The sequence below is a fragment of the Thamnophis elegans genome, chromosome 15 (genome assembly GCF_009769535.1).
Source record: "Thamnophis elegans isolate rThaEle1 chromosome 15, rThaEle1.pri, whole genome shotgun sequence".
NCBI lineage: Eukaryota > Metazoa > Chordata > Lepidosauria > Squamata > Colubridae > Thamnophis > Thamnophis elegans.
This window is the reverse complement of record NC_045555.1, coordinates 44,482,992-44,502,084: the sequence shown is the minus strand read 5'-3', so window position 1 is coordinate 44,502,084 and position 19,093 is coordinate 44,482,992. Positions and strand designations below refer to the sequence as shown.

Sequence of the window (19,093 nt, the reverse complement as noted above, 5' to 3'; positions counted from 1 at the left end):
CCTAACCCTTAACCTAACCCTAACCCTTAACCTAACCCTAAAGCTAACCCTAAAGCTAACCCTAACCCTAAACCTAACACTTAACCTAACCCTAAACCTAATCCTAACCCTTAACCTAAACCTAACCCTTAACCTAACCCTAAACCTAACCCTAACCCTTACCTTAACTCGAATCGGCTTGCTTTCAAAGCGCTATTTAAAGCGCCCTTCTTTCTCCGCGCTGGCTGTTGTTGCCCTGTTGATGACGTCAGCGACGCGGTTTAATCGGGCGCGGCTTAGTCGAGCGCGGTTTTGACGGGTCACGGGGAAGATAGGGTTTTGTGGATCGGGGGGAGTAATTTCACATTGCTTCAATTGCATTCTGTGCATTCTAAACCTCCAGTAAAATGCTAGATTTTGCAGCATGCTTTAGAAGTCACAAGCAAGCATTTTAAAAGTTCTAGATCCAAACTGGATCACGTTGCGGGCCAGATCGCGACGTAGCGCGACTTTTTTCCCCTTTGCGGAGCTGAGGTAGGTGTGGCCTCCGTGGGCTGTATCCTGCCTGCAGGCTGCAAGTTTGACAGGCCTGCCCTAGATGGTCCCCCGTGAATTAACTTCTCTCATCAGGATTGATAAATATAAAGTGAAATATAATGGGTTTTCACATTGTAAAATGAAATCAGAAAACCCACCAGCATGCTGAAAATACTTAGTAAATTGTATGATGCACAATTCAATTCATCACTGCTTGTTGCTCAAATTAATTGCCAAAACTGCAAGAATGTTTTGCTGTAGGTCTGGCACCTCCACTTTCCAGATTTATTTATTTATCACGGCCCCTACAGCTGAATCGTGATTACTGTTGTGTGATTTAGGAACCCAATCTGTGTGCAGTAAACCCAAACATAGCTTAGCTTTATTTGAGAGGACTGGGATAAACAGACTTCCCCCCTCATTTGTTCATAAGAATGTAAAAAATATGCCAAGCCTCACCAGTACAATGGCCCTGTTGGTTTTAGAAGAATAAAAGCAAGATAATTGTGACCAAGGGCTACATCCAGTGGTGGGATTCAGCCAGTTCGCACCTATTCGGGAGAACCGGTTGGTAACTTTCTAAGCAGTTCGGAGAACCAGTTGTTGGAAGAAATCTTATTTTGTTTTTTTTCCACTTTACAGGGCTAATCCTGTAAGGAAGGCAGGAAGGAAACATTCTGGTGTTGTTTCCAGCCTAATCTTTATTGCCCTGATTACAGAAATTGCCTCTCCGGTTAAACCTTATTACATTGTAATAGCTAAGGCGATGTGAGTGATGTTGACCATTGCACAAAATATAAATTTTAATAATAAATAAATAAATGCACACATGATCACATGACTACCAAGCCACACCTACTCACCTGGTCATGAACGCCTAGAACCGGTTGTTAGAATTATTTGAATCCCACCACTGGCTACATCCTACAAGAGTTAATCCAATTCCCTTTAGAAATCAGTCAGATTAGTGGCCAACATCGTATCTCGCAATACTACATTTCAAAACCTGACAATGCACCGTGTAAAGTAATACTTTAAAAAAAATCAAGACCTGGATGGGCCCAAGTTCTGTATTCTGGGAATTTTTCCCATGTTACTTTATTTCTGTCTTGGTCCTGTGTGGAATAATTTTTTTTAAACTTAAACCGTGTTGTAAGCATTCCTTATTTTATGCTCTTTAAATCCTAGGTCCTTTTGACTTTTCTGTATTCTCAGTTGTTTTACAATATCCTTTTAAACGTTCCTCTCTGAGAACACTAGGAGGTTAGCCAGCCAGAACTCAAGCTTTACAAAAGCAATATTAAGTCTCCCGTGATAACATAGGCTTGATAAAGTTATATTTAATGATTAGGATTAGCTATAATTGGAATCGATCAGTTCTCTACATCTGCACGCGAGTGTGTGTTTTGCTTCCTTGAATGAATGACTCTGTAAATCCCAGAACAAATTCTTTAAAACATATTTTTAGAAACCTTGGCCTTTCTGAAAAAAATATAAGAAAGATCACATCCTCTAGTATTGTCACACAGTTTCGGCAACATGATGAGCAAGGAAAAACGGGAGACAATCAGCAAAGAGGATCTGGCAAGAGCAACCTTAGTCACCATCACCAATAACATTGGCTCCATTGCTCGGATGTGTGCCTTGAATGAGGTGAGATCATTTTAATAGCAAGCTATTTTGGGGTTACTAAGAGGAGTGGGATTTTTGGCTTATATACTGTATATACTCGAGTATAAGCCTAGTTTTTCAGCCCACTTTTTGGGCTGAAAAAAGCCGCCTCGGCTTATACTCGAGTCAGTGAAAAATTTGCCTGAAATGGAGGAGAAAAAGGGGCGGGGCCATGCCGCTGGGTGACACTCGTGAATGGCCCAGTGCCCCTGTGAGTTTCCCCTCCCTCTGTGTCAGTTTGCCGCGCAGCGCGCACCGCACCATCCCCCCTCCTCACGTTCTAATGTAATGCAGGGCTGTCTTACGATTCCCCTTCCTCCCCCTCCTGCCGCTCTGCAACGATGTCCCACCTCCTCCTTGTTATGGCAAGCAGCCACATAGCGATGTCCCACCTCCTCTGGTACAGTGATCCAATGATAGGAATCACTGTGCCGTGCGTCATAGGAGGCGGGACATCGCTCCCGCGGCTGCACGGGACATCATCATCACAGCGGGACATCAGCATCATGAGGTGAGTGAAGTATTTCATTGAATACACCGCTAGTTTACTGTTTTTCTTTGAAATAAATATTCAAAAACATTATTGGTATCTATTTTTATTTTTGAAATTTACCGGTAGCTGCTGCATTTCCCACCCTAGGCTTATACTCGAGTCAATAACTTTTCCAGTTTTTTGTGGTAAAATTAGGTGCCTCGGCTTATATTCGGGTCGGCCTATACTCGAGTATATACGGTACCTTCTCAAAGCAATGAAAATATTGAACAATCCTTCAAAGCAGAGGTTTCCAACCTTGGAAACTTTTGAGCCTCCTGAATTGATGAGACCAAGGTGGCGCAGTGGTTAAATGCAGCACTGCAGGCTGACTGCTAGATCAGCAGTTCAGCGGTTCAAATCCCACCGGCTCAGGGTTGACTCAGCCTTCCATCCTTCCGAGGTGGGTAAAATGAGGACCCGGATTGTTGTTGGGGGCAATATGCTGACTCTGTAAACCGCTTAGAGAGGGCTGAAAGCCCTATGAAGCGGTATATAAGTCTACTGTTATTGCTATTATTTCATCTCCCAGAATTCCTCAGCCAGCATATCTGGCTGGGGAATTATGAGAGTTGATGTGGAGAAGACTCAAAAGTTTCCAAGGGTGGATACCCTTACTTTAAAGCATGTTATTCCATGATATGAACGGGCTCTACTATTTTTCTTTTTTAAAAAAAGACTAATATAATTTTATAAATTCTCCCCTAAGTTTGTTAAGAACTTCACCTAAGTGGAATGATCACTGTTCCTGAGACTTCTAATTCTTTGAGCCTGTAAGTGGGATTCTGTGTTTGCTCGAGATTTGCTTTTTAGATATGCTGTTTAATTTGAAGCCTTAATGGTACTTAATGGTAAGTACTGTTGGATGGTTATTGAGGCAGCATACCGGAGGTGGGTTCCTACCAGTTCGCACCTATTTGGTAGAACCGGTTCGTCAAATCTACCGAACCGGTTAGAAGAGGTTCCACCAGTGGACCCGGAAAGCAGGCCACACCTACAGAAGAGGTCCCAAAATTTTTTGAAACCCACCACTGGTGGGTGTGTAATGTCCCGCAGTTATCTACGCATTAATAATGATCTAGTAATATTTCCTTATACATTTTGGGGACCTTTCCTTACATAATTGGTGTTTTCTTTCATACTTTTGGATTTCTAATTTCTGTTGGCAATTGCAAAAACCAATCCCACGTGAAAAAGTATTCAAAGCCGCCTTGATTTTAATTGTCAGTTTATTTATTCCTGCACATTGTAATATTTATTCATTTACATATCTCTGTTTTTCCACTGCTGTGCAAACACAATTCCAGCAGCTGCTAACATGTGTAAAATTAAATATATATTATACTCCCTTTCGAATAGCCAACAAAATATTTCTGGTTTTAATTCCATATCTTGCTTTACAATTGCTTCTAACCACTAACTTCTGAATAGCTACTTGGACCGACCTAAGTACTAATTCATAATTTCATATCCGGTCACATGGGTGCCAAGCCACTCCCATCCGGTCACATGGGCAGCAAGCCACTCCCATCCGGTCACACGGGTGGCAAGCCACTCCCACAAAGGAGACCACACCCACAGAGTAGGTTCCAACAATTTTTGAAACCCACCACTGCAGCATACTCAGTATGATTTGCATACGTTGTTTGGTCCGATGGTCTGTCTTGGTTCCAATCTACATTTTGAAAACGTCATTTTTAGTGGCAGAGTCATAACAACAATTAGCAAGAACTATCTACCTTTCAATTTGCATTTTGGCCATTAGCAGAGAAAAACTACACAATCTTGTAAATGTAAATCCATAAGAATGCTTGTTTATACATGTGATTTGATCAGGAGTATATCAGAGTATTTTAAAGGTACGTCAGTTGTTGGGAACCCTCATCATCTGAGGCTGCTTTCCATCCTACCAAGTCCTCAAACCTTCCTTAAAACAGGTTTCCTCTGCTCCTAGAGGGCTTTTGTCCCCAGGAGACTGATGATATCTGCAGGAGAGAAGAAATTGGAACCTGGTTTTCTCCTCGGAGATATCACTAGCATCTGTTACGAGCGTGATATCATTGCTAGAATGTTGAACTTGGATGCAGGGGCTTCAGCTATAAAGGCCAACAAATCTTCAAGCAAATTGGCCTTGGCATAACCTATCCCAGACAGTGGCTATTAAGCTAAGATAGATGAAAAGAGCCGAGGAAGCATAGTGGTTAGAGTGCAGTACTGCAGGCCACTTCAGCTGACTGTTAGCTGCAGTTCGGCAGTTCAAATCTCACTGGCTCAAGGTTGACTCAGCCTTCCATCCTTCCGAGGTGGGTGAAATGAGGACCCAGACTGTGGGGGCAATATGCTGACTCTGTAAACCGCTTAGAGAGGGCTGAAAGCCCTATGAAGCGGTATATAAGTCAAACTGCTATTGCTATGTTGTGTATAATGACAATACTTACCTTACTGCCCACTGGTAAAACCTGGCTGCATGCAGGTTCAATATATATTGGCAATGTATTGCCTCTCTATGCCATGTTTCCGGTCAAAGATAGTAAGAAAATATATGACAAGAGGAAGACAACTGGCATGCTGTCAAATAGTTCAATGGTTGAATAGGTTAGGTGAAATGCAGGTGTAAGATATTAGTGTATCAAAGCCGAGGTGGCGCAGTGGTTAGAGTGCAGCACTGCAGGCCACTTCAGCTGACTGTTATCTGCAGTTCGGCGGTTCAAATCTCACCGGCTCAAGGTTGACTCAGCCTTCCATCCTTCCGAGGTGGGTGAAATGAGGATCCGGATTGTTGTTGGGGGCAATATGCTGGCTCTGTAAACCGCTTAGAGAGGGCTGAAAGCCCTAGGAAGCGGTATGTAAGTCTAACTGCTGTTTGCTAACTGCTAAAGCGAGGACCTGTTTTCAGTTGCTTCTATGTATTGGTGACCATAAGCTTTTAATATTCCTGAATATTTTACATAGGAATATCAGTGGAAGCCTCTGCAATAATAAGTGGGTCCCGAATTTCCTCTTTGCTTTCAGCTTCTTTACAGTGTTGCCTTGTGGCATGGAGTTCAAGCAGCATTGTACAGGGCTATCAAAGCATAGAGAGTTAACTGCAATAGCAACACAGCTTGATAAATATAAAGAGATCTAGGGAGAACTCTTACTATGATTTCTTTAGCTTTGAAAGAGGAGTATTGTTAATGAAGGCTTGCGAGAACATCTATGAATGGGATCCTTTATAGTTCAAATAAATTATATATTTGCGTTACTATCTGATTTCTGTTCCAGCAGCAGGAATTGGCTGCAAATGTTTAGATAGTTGTTTCAGTGATGCGTGAATCCCAGCGCATGTTTGCAAAAGCCTGGAATTCCTGAGATTTTTTTTTGCTCGTTTAATACAGTCTTTTGAATTCTGGCCTTTTGAGTTCTGGTCTAACAATTTAATAATCCATGAGCAAGTTTTAATATAATACTCAGGTTGGCCAATTGGGAGCCTTTTCAAAGGATAGTTTCTGGTTTTGTAGGGCAGATGGGATTTTGCTGATTTTGCGGTGGACGGTAGCTTGTTCTTATGGTGATCTGTGATTGATTTGGTTTGGTGGTTAAAGCGAGACTCTATAAAATAACTGGGGAGAAACGCAAATGAGCCCAGTGGCTTGAGCCACTGATTTTCCAAAAATATTGGGAGAAATCTTAAGTTAAGCTTATGGCTTAACAGTACACAGTTGGGAGTCCATAACTGTGAAAATTGTGAGAACCTGTCTATGCAGCATCTTAATTCCATAGTTACTTCAGTTCAAGCAGAGGTGGGTTCCTACCAGTTCGCACCAGTTCGGTAGAACCGGTTCGTCGAATCTACCGAACCGGTTAGAAGAGGTTCCACCAGAAAGCAGGCCACACCTACAGAAGAGGTTCCCAAAATTTTTGAAACCCACCACTGACACAGACAGACAGACAGACAGACAGACTCACACAGAGAAAGAGAAAGGAAGGAAGAAAGAAAGAAAGAAAGAAAGAGTGAGAGATGAAAGAAAAAAAGGAAAAAGGGACAGAGACAAAAGGAAGGAGAGAGAGAGAGAGACAGAGAGAGAGAGAGAACACATGGCCGGCAAGTCACTCCCACCAGGTCACATGGCTGGCAAGCCACTCCCACAAAGGAGGCCACACCCACAGAGTAGGTTTGAAATTTTTTTGAAACCCTCCACTGACACACACACACAGACAGACAGACTCACACAGAGAAAGAGAAAGAAAAAGAAAGAAAGAAAGAAAAAAAGAAAGAAAAAGTGAGAGATAAAAGGAAAAAGGGACAGAAAGACAAAAGGAAGGAGAGAGAGAGAGACAGAGAGAGAGAGAGAGAACACACATGGCCGGTAAGTCACTCCCACCAGGTCACATGTCTGGCAAGCCACTCCCACAAAGGAGGCCACACCCACAGAGTAGGTTCGAAAATTTTTTGAAACCCACCACTGAGTTCATGAAACTTCAACTGTAGTTTGAACTCAAAGGAACGTTGTAGTAGTTTTTCTACTGCATCCAAATAATGAATCCAACTATTAATAGCTCATTAGACCAAAAATGATGACTGGTTTCTTAATTTATAGTATTAAAATGTCCAGAAATATTAGTAGTAACTTTCTTACTTAGAAAAAAAATCTGAAAACAGTATTTTTTCTATTTTTATAGTAATTAAAAGTTTAAAACCAGAGCTAAATTAAACCGGATCACAGAGGACCCACTTGGTTGACAAGAACGACGAGCTTAAAATATGCATGATTAACACTAAGGTTTGTCATGTTAGCACCTCCAACATTTCAGAGGAAAAATAACTTGCGGTAATGACTAAAAGGAGCTGATGCTTGTTTAGCTGCAAGCTTGAGTGATAATTAATTTTTCCTTCTTTAAAGGTGAAAAAAATATGATCAAAATAAGGATTTCACTGCAGTTGGTAGGGAATCATTCTTTCAAATGTTGGTGAATTTCAAAATATCTTTATTGTAGAGGCAGAAGGGGAGAAAGATATTTTTGATGAGCAAAATACACAAAGAGTAAATAGAGATGATCCCAAAAGGTTCTTTTTCTTTTATCAATTTCATATATACATTCACAATTATATGATCTCATAACTGTTATTAATAATATGTATTTATAACAATTTTCCCTACAATTGACAATATACTTGAAGATTGCTTTCTTAACATCCCATAGATCCATCTTATCTTACAACGGTCCTACTTCTTCTTCCCTCCCTCCCTCTTTCCTTCCCTCGTTTCTTCTCTCCTACTCCCCTTCCTTCCCTCCTTCCTTCCCTCCCTCCTTCCCCTTCCCTCCTTCCTTCCTTCCCTCCTTCCTTCCTTCCTTCCCTCCTTCCTTCCTTCCCTCCTTTCTTTTCTCCTTCTCTCCTTCCTTTCCCCCTTCCTTTCCTCCTTCCTTCCCTCCTTCCTTCTCTCCTACATTCCTCCTTCCTTCCCTCCTTCCTTCTCTCCTTCTCCCCTTCCTTCCCTCCTTCCTTCTCTCCTTCTCTCCTTCCTTCCCTCCTTGCTTCCCTCCCTCCTTCCTACCCCCCTTTCTTCTCTTTTTTCTCTCCTTCCTTCCTTCCTCCTCTCCTTTCCCTTCTCTCCTTCCCCTTCCTCCCCTTTACCCTTCCCCTCTTCTTCCCATTCCTCCCCTCTTTCCTACTCTTACATTCCCTCTTTTTCAAAAGGCAACTGGACTTTGTTTTTTCTTGAAGACATTTCGCTTCTCATCCAAGAAACTTCTTCAGTTCTGACTAAATGGTGCAGGGTGGAAAGATTTATTTTCCTTAACAATCATCTGGTCGTTAGTGCTCTTTCTGAGAGCTGTTGAGGCCACTTGGAGGTTTATCTGGGCCCTCGGGGGGTCACCAGAATAGTGCTTCTTGGAACTGCTGAAAAGACTGTGTTGTAAACAAGAGAGAGGTGGTGTGATATCCCTAACCCTCTATTGAGAGAAGACTGTTCAGTCTTAATCTACTCCTTTTTCAAACCAGTGGTCCTCTCCGTTCAGAAAGTGGACTTTTTTTACCCTTTGGTTTTTACAGTACAAATCCTTGCCATAGGCAGCGATGGAATTAATTTCTAGGAGGTCTTCTCCAACCTGTGCCCCTTTCAGAACTCCTCAATTCCGTGGCACGACAAAACCGTGCTGGACTAAGCTGCGCCCGATTAAACCGCGTCGCTGACATCATCAACAGGGCGACAACAGCGAGCGCGGAGAAAGAAGGGCGCTTTAAATAGTGCTTTGAAAGCAAGCCGATTCAACTTAAGGTGAGGGTTAGCTTTAGGGTTAGGGTTAGGGTTAGGTTTAGGGTTAGGTTAAGGGTTAGGGTTAGGGTTAGGTTAAGGGTTAGGTTAAGGGTTAGGTTTAGGGTTAGGTTTAGGTTAAGGGTTAGGGTTAGGGTTAGGGTTAGGTTAAGGGTTAGGGTTAGGTTTAGGGTTAGGTTTAGGGTTAGAGTTAGGTTAAGGGTTAGGGTTAGGTTAAGGGTTAGGGTTAGGTTTAGGGTTAGGTTAGGGTTAGGTTAAGGGTTAGGGTTAGGTTTAGGGTTAGGTTAAGGGTTAGGGTTAGGGTTAGGTTAAGGGTTAGGTTTAGGGTTAGGTTTAGGGTTAGGTTAAGGGTTAGGTTTAGGGTTAGGTTTAGGGTTAGGTTTAGGTTAAGGGTTAGGGTTAGGTTTAGGGTTAGGTTTAGGGTTAGGTTTAGGGTTAGAGTTAGGTTAAGGGTTAGGGTTAGGTTAAGGGTTAGGGTTAGGTTAAGGGTTAGGTTTAGGGTTAGGTTTAGGGTTAGGTTTAGGTTAAGGGTTAGGGTTAGGTTTAGGGTTAGGTTTAGGGTTAGGTTTAGGGTTAGAGTTAGGTTAAGGGTTAGGGTTAGGTTAAGGGTTAGGGTTAGGTTTAGGGTTAGGTTAGGGTTAGGTTAAGGGTTAGGGTTAGGTTTAGGGTTAGGTTAAGGGTTAGGGTTAGGGTTAGGTTAAGGGTTAGGTTTAGGGTTAGGTTTAGGGTTAGGTTTAGGTTAAGGGTTAGGGTTAGGTTTAGGGTTAGGTTAAGGGTTAGGTTAAGGGTTAGGTTAAGGGTTAGAGTTAGGTTAAGGGTTATGGTTAGGTTAAGGGTTAGGGTTAGGGTTAGGGTTAGGGTTAGGTTAGGGTTAGGTTAAGGGTTAGAGTTAGGTTAAGGGTTAGGGTTAGGATTAGGATTAGGTTTAGGGTTAGGTTTAGGGTTAGGTTTAGGATTAGGTTTAGGGTTAGGTTTAGGGTTAGGTTAAGGGTTAGGGTTAGGGTTAGGTTAAGGGTTAGGTTTAGGGTTAGGTTTAGGATTAGGTTTAGGATTAGGTTTAGGGGGGTTAGGTTTAGGTTTAGGGGTTAATTTTAGGTTTAGCGTTTACAGCGTGCTTCTGTCTCCGCGCTGTTGTCGCGCTGTTGATGACGTCAGCTACGTGGTTTCATCGAACGCGGTTTTGTGGTGGAACCCCTCAATTCTTATGGTCAATTGCAGAGAATATGGAGAATTGGAAGTGTTAATATCTGGAAGGGACATAGAGAGAGAGAGCGGAAGGCTATCGTAGGGTTCTGTGTGTATCTGTGGTGGTGGTAGCATATTGAAATTCTAGTAAACACCTTTCCTTCTTTTACTGTCAGATATTTTCTGGTCATTTCAGCAATTAGCATCACTGCCAGCAACAAAATTAACTTTAATCTCCCGTAATGAGAACAAAATTGTCTCTAGGCAGTTTCAGTGAATTGGACGAAGGCCGTGGCTTGGTAAATGTTATATAAACACTTTCACATGGTGTTTATAACATTTCTCTGGGGGAATGCATTACTTCAATGCTTTAGCTGTCAGGTGCAAGAAACAGAAAGACACAGCAAACCGATCAGAGAAGTATATTTATTGCTACTTGCCTGTTTACAAGAATCTCACCAGACTAAATGCATTCTCTTCAGAACAACTAGATAAGGACCCCAGGGATTTGGGGGAGAAGGAATTGAGACATATTTTTTTTTTGAGACATTTTATTAGGATTTATAGGCCGCCCTTCTCCCTGAGGGGACTCAGGGCGGCTTACAATCACAGGGAAGGGGGTGCAATACCAAAAGACAAACAATATGTGAACAGGATAAAATAATAAAACACAACTTGCATTCAACAGTCAACACTCGGGCGGGTAAATTGGGAACCTATCCCCAGGCCTGCTGGGAGAGCCAGGTCTTAAGGGCCGTGTGGAAGGTCTGGATGGTGGTGAGGGTACAAATCTCAACGGGGAGATCGTTCCACAGGGTCGGAGCTGCAACAGAAAAGGCTCTCCTCCGTGTAGTCGCCAGTCGACATTGACTGGCAGATGGGATTCGGAGGAGGCCCAGTCTGTGCGATCTAATCGGTCGAAGGGAGGTAATCGGCAGAAGGCGGTCTCTCAAGTACTCAGATCCACTACCATGGAGTGCTTTAAAGGTGGTCATCAGTACCCTGAAGCGCACCCGGAGATCGACAGGTAGCCAGTGCAGCTCGCGGAGGATAGGTGTAATGTGGGCGAACCGCGGTGCGCCCACTATCACTCGCGCGGCTGCATTCTGGACTAACTGCAGTCGCCGGATGCACTTCAAGGGCAACCCCATGTCTCCTTTACTGATTCCCCCCTTCATAGAGACCCAGACTTTTAACTCCTCCTCCCATTTCAGCTGCAGATTCTACTACATCAGCACAGATATGCCTAAAAAAAATAGCTGTTTTATTTTATTTGTTTGTTCTAGACCAGTGATGGCGAATCTTTTCTGGCCCAAACCAGAGTGCCAGAAACTTGAAGAAACCAGCTGGTCTTCGGGTTTCTGGCGCTCCGGCATGTGTGAGAAGACCAGCTGTGTGGTGTGCATGTGCACACCAGAAACCAGAAGAGCAGCTGGCAGTGCCACATGTGCCCACAGAGAGGGCTTTGTGTGACACCTCTGGCACGCGGGCCATATGTTCGCCATCGCGGTTCTAGACAAATAAAGATTTCTCTAGAATGCACTAAATTACAGATTATTTAGATGACCCACTATATTTAGGAACGAAAATTAAGTGGATATACGTGGCCAGAATCCTTTCCAGAGAATCTATTGGTCTCCGAACACACTTCAAGGTGCTGGTTATTACCTTTAAAGCCTTACATGGCCTAGGACCTGGATATCTCCGGGACCGCCTCCTGCCACATACCTCCCAGCGCCCAATAAGATCGCATAGGGTGGGCCTTCTCCGGGTACCATCGACTGCACAATGTCGTCTGGCGGCTCCTCGGGGGAGAGCCTTCTCTGTAGCTGCCCCGGCCCTCAGGAACGATCTACCCCCTGAAATCCGGACCCTCCCTACGCTCTCGGCCTTCCGAAAGTCTGTTAAGACTTGGCTGTTTCGGCAGGCCTGGGGCTGCTGATCTCTGATTGAGCTTCAGCCCCATTAACATCGAGTGTATATTGTGTCCTGTTTTAATTTGTTCTGTCTTATATTTTAAATTTTTAATATCTTCTTTTTTAAACTGTCCTTTATGTAAGCCTCCCGGAGTCCTCCGGGATTTGGGCGGCATACACATCTATTAAAATTGACAAATAACAGAACATTCACCAATGAAAAAATAGTCAGCCCATGTATGGTTATATAGAAAGAAGTGCCGTTAGGCCTGAATAATTATTCTTTACAGTTCATTGATATGCTAGGGATTATTCTCATAATCTATAGAGATGGCTATTAAGAATATGTAAGATAATTTGATAGTAAACAAATAATTAATCAGTGAATGGAATGAGTCTTCAATAAACTTGAAAAAGCAAAATATTGTAACCGTATATATTTCTTTTTTCTGTTCCTTGGTTTGCAGAAAAATGTTATTAAGGATTGATTGTGTTATATAACTAAATTCATCCATTTTGGGTTGTCCGCCTAAGGTCTTATTGTCCAAAACACCAACTTTAAGCACTGTTGAACATTTTGCACTGTAGAAGGTTGAAGATAAGATCCTTTTAATTGCACGTAATTCACTTATTTTATTTAAATTTTACAGAATATTGATCGGGTGGTGTTTGTAGGCAACTTTCTGAGAATCAACACGGTTGCCATGAAGGTGCTAGCTTATGCCATGGACTATTGGTCAAAGGGACAACTCAAAGCTCTCTTTTTGGAACATGAGGTAAAAAACCATTTTAAAAAAGAAAGCATTATGTTTGTTAATATGGCAATGAATTTATTTGATTGATTGATTGATTGATTGATTGATTACATTTATATGCCGCCCTTTTCCCCGAAGGGGACTCAGGGCGGCTCACAATTCAATCAGGGAAGGGGGTACAGACAAGGGAATAAAAAAGACGAGACATAACAATACAAAATTTAAAAAACACACAACAACCATACCATTCGAGGAGGGGGGGCAAAAGCTCTTTAGCCCCAGGCCTGTCGGAACAGCCAGGTTTTAAGGGCTTTGCGGAAGGCCTGGAGGGTGGTGAGGGTTCCAATCTCCACGGGGAGTTCGTTCCAGAGGGTCGGAGCAGCCACAGAGAAGGCTCTCCTCCGGGTAGTCGCCAGTCGGCATTGGCCGGCGGATGGAATTCGGAGGAGGCCTAATCTGTGGGATCTGATCGGTCTATTGGAGGTAATTGGCAGCAGGCGGTCTCTCAAGTACCCAGGTCCAATACCATGAAGGGCTTTATAAGTGACGACTAGTGCCTTGAAGCGTATCCGAAGACCAATAGGCAGCCAGTGCAGCTCGCGGAGGATAGGTGTTACGTGGGTGAACCGAGGTGCACCCACAATCGCTCGCGCGGCTGCATTCTGGACAAGCTGAAGTCTCCGAATGCTCTTCAAGGGCTGCCCCATGTAGAGCACGTTGCAGTAGTAACTCTAGTAATTTATTTATGAAGTTTCACTGCAAGGTGACTCTGGGTGGCTTACGACATCAATTAATTCCTGTCACAGCTATCATTATTGGTCATTTTCACTCTAAATCAGAGGTGGGGAACAATGGCCTCTTTATGACTTGTGGACTTCAATTGAGTTGAAGTCCACAAGTCATTAATAGCAATAGCAATAGCAGTTAGACTTGTATACCGCTTCATAGGGCTTTCAGCCCTCTCTAAGCGGTTTACAGAGTCACCATATCGCCCCCAGCAATCTGGGTCCTCATTTTACCCACCTCGGAAGGATGGAAGGCTGAGTCAACCTTGAGCCAGTGAGATTAGAACCGCCGAACTGCAGATAACAGTCAGCTGAAGTAGCCTGCAGTACTGCACCCTAACCACTGCGCCACCTCGGCTCTTAAAGGGCCATAGTACCCCACCCCTGCTCTAAATCATGAATGGGAAAGCAAATTACTATCTGTTGAATAAGGCAATATCTGCAGAAGGCATCTGTTTTAGTAAAGTTGTGAGGGCATCTAGGAATATTAGACAAGAAAGAACATTAGGCTCCATCTCATTGGGTCCTTCTCAGTGGTGGGTTTCAAAAATTGTTTGAACCTACTCTGTGGGTGTGGCCTCCTTTGTGGGAGTGGCTTGCCACCCGTGTGACCGGATGGGAGTGGCTTGCTGCCCATGTGACCGGATGGGAGTGGCTTGCCGCCCATGTGACCGGATATGAAATTATGAATTAGTACTTAGGTCGGTCCAAGTAGCTATTCAGAAACTCTGGCATTGAAGCATGCAAGTCTTAAAGCTGTCAAGTCACAAAATCCTTGCACCCCTAACCCTTTAGGAAAAAAAAACTAGGGGTCTTCAAACCTGACAGCTTTAAGACTTGTGGACTTCAACTCCCAGAATTCCTCCTCCAGTAACGTTGGCTCAGGAACTCTGGCATTGAAGCGTGCAAGTCTTAAAGCTGTCAAGTTACAAGACCCTTACACCCCAAACCCTTTAGCAGTGGTGGGTTTCAAACATTTTTGGAACCTCTTCTGTAGGTGTGGCCTGCTTTCCGGGTCCACTGGTGGAACCTCTTCTAACCGGTCTGGTAGATTTGACGAACCAGTTCTACCGAATAGGTGCGAACTGACGGGAACCCACCTCTGGTCCTTCTGCTGATGAAATAGTATTTGATCCAGCAGAGACTCTAGAAACAAACTCCTATCCAGAAAGCAGTAAGGACCCAGACTGTGGTGAGCGATATGCTGACTCTGTAAACCGCTTAGAGAGGGCTGAAAGCTCTTATGAAGCGGTATACAAGTCTAACTGCTATTGCAATTAATCTGCTTGTTTTCAAACAAGTCGATTTTTCATTCTGTGGGACTTCTGAGTGGATGGGTAGGGATTGCATTGCTAATTTTCTACCTTCCCTTTGTTTAAAAGTGTAAGCCTCCCAGAGTTACATTGACGTAAGATGGGCGGCCAACACATTTCAGAAATAAATTGGCAACTGAATTCTGTTCGAAGTCCTTGCCAGAGTAATTATTGATATATCTTGTACCGTAGAGATAGCAGCAGCTTGTTTGTGCTAGAACTGTGCAGAATCATGCACGGATAACATTGTGTAGCCGTCTTGGCAGAAGTGGGTTTTGTGCAAGCTCAGTGTGGAAAGGGCCTTGCTAAGCCCTTGAGTGGATGCACTGTTTTGATACTGAGCTTCTCAGCAGACCCACAGAATGACCTTCTGAATGATTTTGCGCAGCGCTAGATTATATGAGGAATTTTATCTTTACCACACACTTTTTTTCCCCCCTGTTTGAATTATTCTGGAGAAGATTATCTTTTGCTACATGTTAAACTTGGGAACAAATTTGTGTTGCTGCTTCAGGTCGAGTGTCTAATGTCACCAGCAGTAAATTTGCTGTAAAAAAATTACTAGTACTGAAATCTTTTAATGAATCAACTAAGATTTTGATTAAAAATAAGAGGTGATTTTTATTTTTTAAAGAACAACCCCTTTGGGTTCTGAATACCTGTTTGTCACATCGAATATTTACTAAGTAGCTGGAATCTCAGAGGTGGCATAAAATGAGCCGAGGTGGCGCAGTGGTTAGGGTGCAGTACTGCAGGCCACTTCAGCTGACTGCTATCTGCAGTTCGGCGGTTCTAATCTCACCGGCTCAAGGTTGACTCAGCCTTCCATCCTTCCGAGGTGGGTGAAATGAAGACCCAGACTATGGGGGTGATATGCTGACTCTGTAAACCGCTTAGACCACTAGACCGATTAGATCCCACAGATTAGGCCTCCTCCGAATTCCATCCGCCGGCCAGTGTCGACTGGCGACTACCCGGAGGAGAGCCTTCTCTGTGGCTGCTCCAGCCCTCTGGAACGAACTCCCCGTGGAGATTCGGACCCTCACTACCCTCCAGGCCTTCCGCAAAGCCCTTAAAACCTGGTTGTTCCGACAGGCCTGGGGCTAAAGAGCTGTTGCCCCCATCTCGAATGGTATGACTGTCGTGTGTTTTAAATTATGCATTGTTATGTGTCGTTTTTAATTTTTTGTCTGTATCCCTCTTCCCTGGTTTGAGTTGTGAGCCCCCCTGAGTCCCCTTCGGGGGAAAAGGGCAGCATATAAATATAATAAACAAACAAACAAACAAACAAGCTTAGAGAGAGCTGAAAGCCCTATGAAGCGGTCTATAAGTCTAACTGCTATTGCTATTCAACTGGTTCGGACCGGTTCACCGGAACCGGTAGTGGAAATCGTGGGTGAATGGCTCTATGCCATCCTTTTTAAGCACGTTTTCAAGCCCAAAGTGCATGTGTAGAAGGCTGAGCTGCGCATGCAAAGTTCACATGTGCGTGCTCACATTTGCAAACCGGTAGGGAAAGTAAATGAATACCACCCCTGAGCTGGTTGCATACAAATCAGCTAATGCTAATACTTTTCTCTGTTGATTTTCTGCATTTCCTTTTATTGCTTTAAAAAAAAAATTCTCCCAGTGTTAAATTTGTTAAATATTGCAATAATTTAGTTTGGATTTGCTTTTTGCTAACTCCTCTTCTTCAATCGTTTTGAAGGGTTACTTTGGTGCTGTGGGGGCTCTTCTAGAACTGCTCAAAATGACTGATGATCAATGAGGAAGCTTCTAGAAGGCGACACAGCCGTGAACGCTGCTTGAAGGATGACAGCTCTTAGGAAGACGGCGAAGAAGCCGCGATGGCTGTTCTTACCTGCTGGATTTGTAAATACTGTTAATAATTTAAACTTATTTTAGCTGATCTTTTAAATTTAGGGATGGACTTTGTACCTGGCATTTTTATGGGGGATATACAACATTTTTAAGATAAATGAAATGTGCGGTGTGGCCAATTTTTATGGATTGTGTCTAAAAAAATAGGCACCGTGTCGAAAAAGGACCTAAATTATAAGACACTGGTATTATTATTATTATTATTATTGTTGTGGTTATTTTCTTCTGGGGTTTACTGATCTAGTGTGATAATGATTCCTTTAGTAAATCGCTCTAGGAGATTTTTTTTAAATCCTTCATGACGTTTCATGATCGCTGTTGGTTTCAAATGAAACTGCAAAGCTGGCATTTAGTGAGAACACTAAAATAATGAATCTTGCTGCCTTCGTTCTGTTAAACTATGTTCATCTCCTTCATAAAGTATAACTACCTTCGTTTAGCTGTTCACGTCAGCAGTAGTAAATCGTACTTTTTTAGACGTGTCATCAAATCTACTGAAAAGAAAGAGAATACCTCAATTTTTCTTAGTTTATAAACTTACATCTTGTGAAAACCTTATCTATTCAGTACTTATTCTGTACTGTAGTTTGAAAATCCTTATTTCTGGTTCTCTTAGCTGAACCGTGACCCGTCAAAACCGCGCTCGACTAAGCCGCGCCCGACTAAGCCGCGCCCGATTAAACCGCGTCGCTGACGTCATCAACAGGGTGACAACAGCCAGCGCGGAGAAAGAAGGGCGCTTTAAATAGCGCTTTGAAAGCAAGCCGATTCAAGTTAAGGTAAGGGTTAGCTTTAGGGTTAGCTTTAGGGTTAAGGGTTAGGGTTAGGTTAAGGGTTAGGGTTAGGGTTAGGTTAAGGGTTAGGATTAGGTTTAGGGTTAGGTTAAGGGTTAGGTTTAGGGTTAGGTTTAGGGTTAGGTTAAGGGTTAGGATTAGGGTTAGGTTTAGGGTTAGGTTTAGGGTTATGTTAAGGGTTAGGTTTACGGTTAGGTTTAGGGGTTAATTTTAGGTTTAGGGTTTACAGCATGCTTCTGTCTCCGCGCTGTTGTCCCCCTGTTGATGACGTCAGCGACGTGGTTTAGTCATGCGCGGTTTAGTCGAGCGCGGTTTTGTGATGGAACCAGCTGAACATATGTGATTATTGAATAAAAGAAAGGTCAAGAGTTGTCTGGAAGGGCAATAAATGACACGGGTGTGATGATATCACACAAATTATGCAACTTATGCCAATGCATCGTAATGTCATTGCATAAGCCCTTCATTGCTACAGTGACTTCATGACCCCGCTGTCTTCCTTTTGATGGGATTGCAAACTTGTCATGGGTACTTCTGGATGTGGTCTTAAATACGTTGTGTCATGTCTGGATTGCATATTCAAACTGCTGCCTCTGTAATTCTTTATTTTATTTTTTGAAAAAGAAAGAAAACAGTTTTCTATCATATACTGTAACAATCCAGAAATAGGCTTACTTCATCTTCATTTGTGACAAGTCAATTCTGAAGGACGGTATGGTAAATCAATACACACATTGGAAGACTTGTTATGCTACATTTTAATATATTTAAAATGTCTGACATGTCATTTTTTTTGTCCACTGTTAAAAAGCCACACTAAAACTAGCCAATGATTGGTTGTATTAAAATGATAAACACAGTATTATTTACTGTATTAATCTCTATTTTTTGTTCTGCTATCACATTCTACAGGGGCCATTTAAGGGAGAATGTAGTTTTACTGAGTAAATATCCTCTAATAAATTGGATTGCTTGGAACTTGATTTCTTTACCTTGAAACTTTCAGTACATTAAAATACATTCGCTCATCTGGCTGGAATAAAAGTACATTATTACTGTGATGATTTGTAGCGTATTTGTGGCCTTAAGTAGAAAGAGTAATTACGCTTTTAAACATAATGCTCCCTATTGGTCTCCGGACGCGCTTCAAGGTGCTGGTTATTATCTTTAAAGCCCTACATGGCCTTGGACCTGGATATCTGCGAGACCGCCTCCTGCCGCATACCTCCCAACGGCCGATAAGAACTCACAGGCGGCCTCCTCCGGGTGCCGTCGACCGGACAATGCCGCCTGGCGGCCCCTCGGAGAAGAGCCTTTTCTGTAGCTGCTCCGGCCCTGTGGAACGATCTACCCGCAGAGATCCGGACGCTTCCCACTCTCGCGGCCTTCCAAAAAGCCACCAAAACCTGGCTGTTCCGGCAGGCCTGGGGCTGTTGACCCATGAATGAGGTCCAGCCCCCAGCTAAGTTGAGTGTATGGTGTGTT

General features: G+C 43.2%; 1 protein-coding gene across 5 annotated transcripts in view; it reads left to right on the top strand.

Moving 5' to 3' along the window:
* Positions 1-17,173, top strand: part of PANK1 (pantothenate kinase 1) — a 46,287-nt gene extending 29,114 nt beyond the window's left edge. For 3 of the 5 annotated variants that reach the window (XM_032231491.1, XM_032231495.1, XM_032231492.1), the window contains exons 5-7: positions 2,046-2,169; positions 12,731-12,856; positions 16,642-17,173. In XM_032231491.1, coding sequence (XP_032087382.1) covers positions 2,046-2,169; positions 12,731-12,856; positions 16,642-16,701 — 310 coding nt within the window. In that variant the 3' untranslated portion in view covers positions 16,702-17,173. Of the gene's footprint in view, positions 1-1,984; positions 2,234-2,921; positions 3,060-12,730; positions 12,857-16,641 lie in introns of those variants that run through there. The other 2 variants (XM_032231493.1, XM_032231494.1) reach the window with 2 other exon arrangements.
* The last annotated feature ends 1,920 nt before the right edge of the window (positions 17,174-19,093 follow it).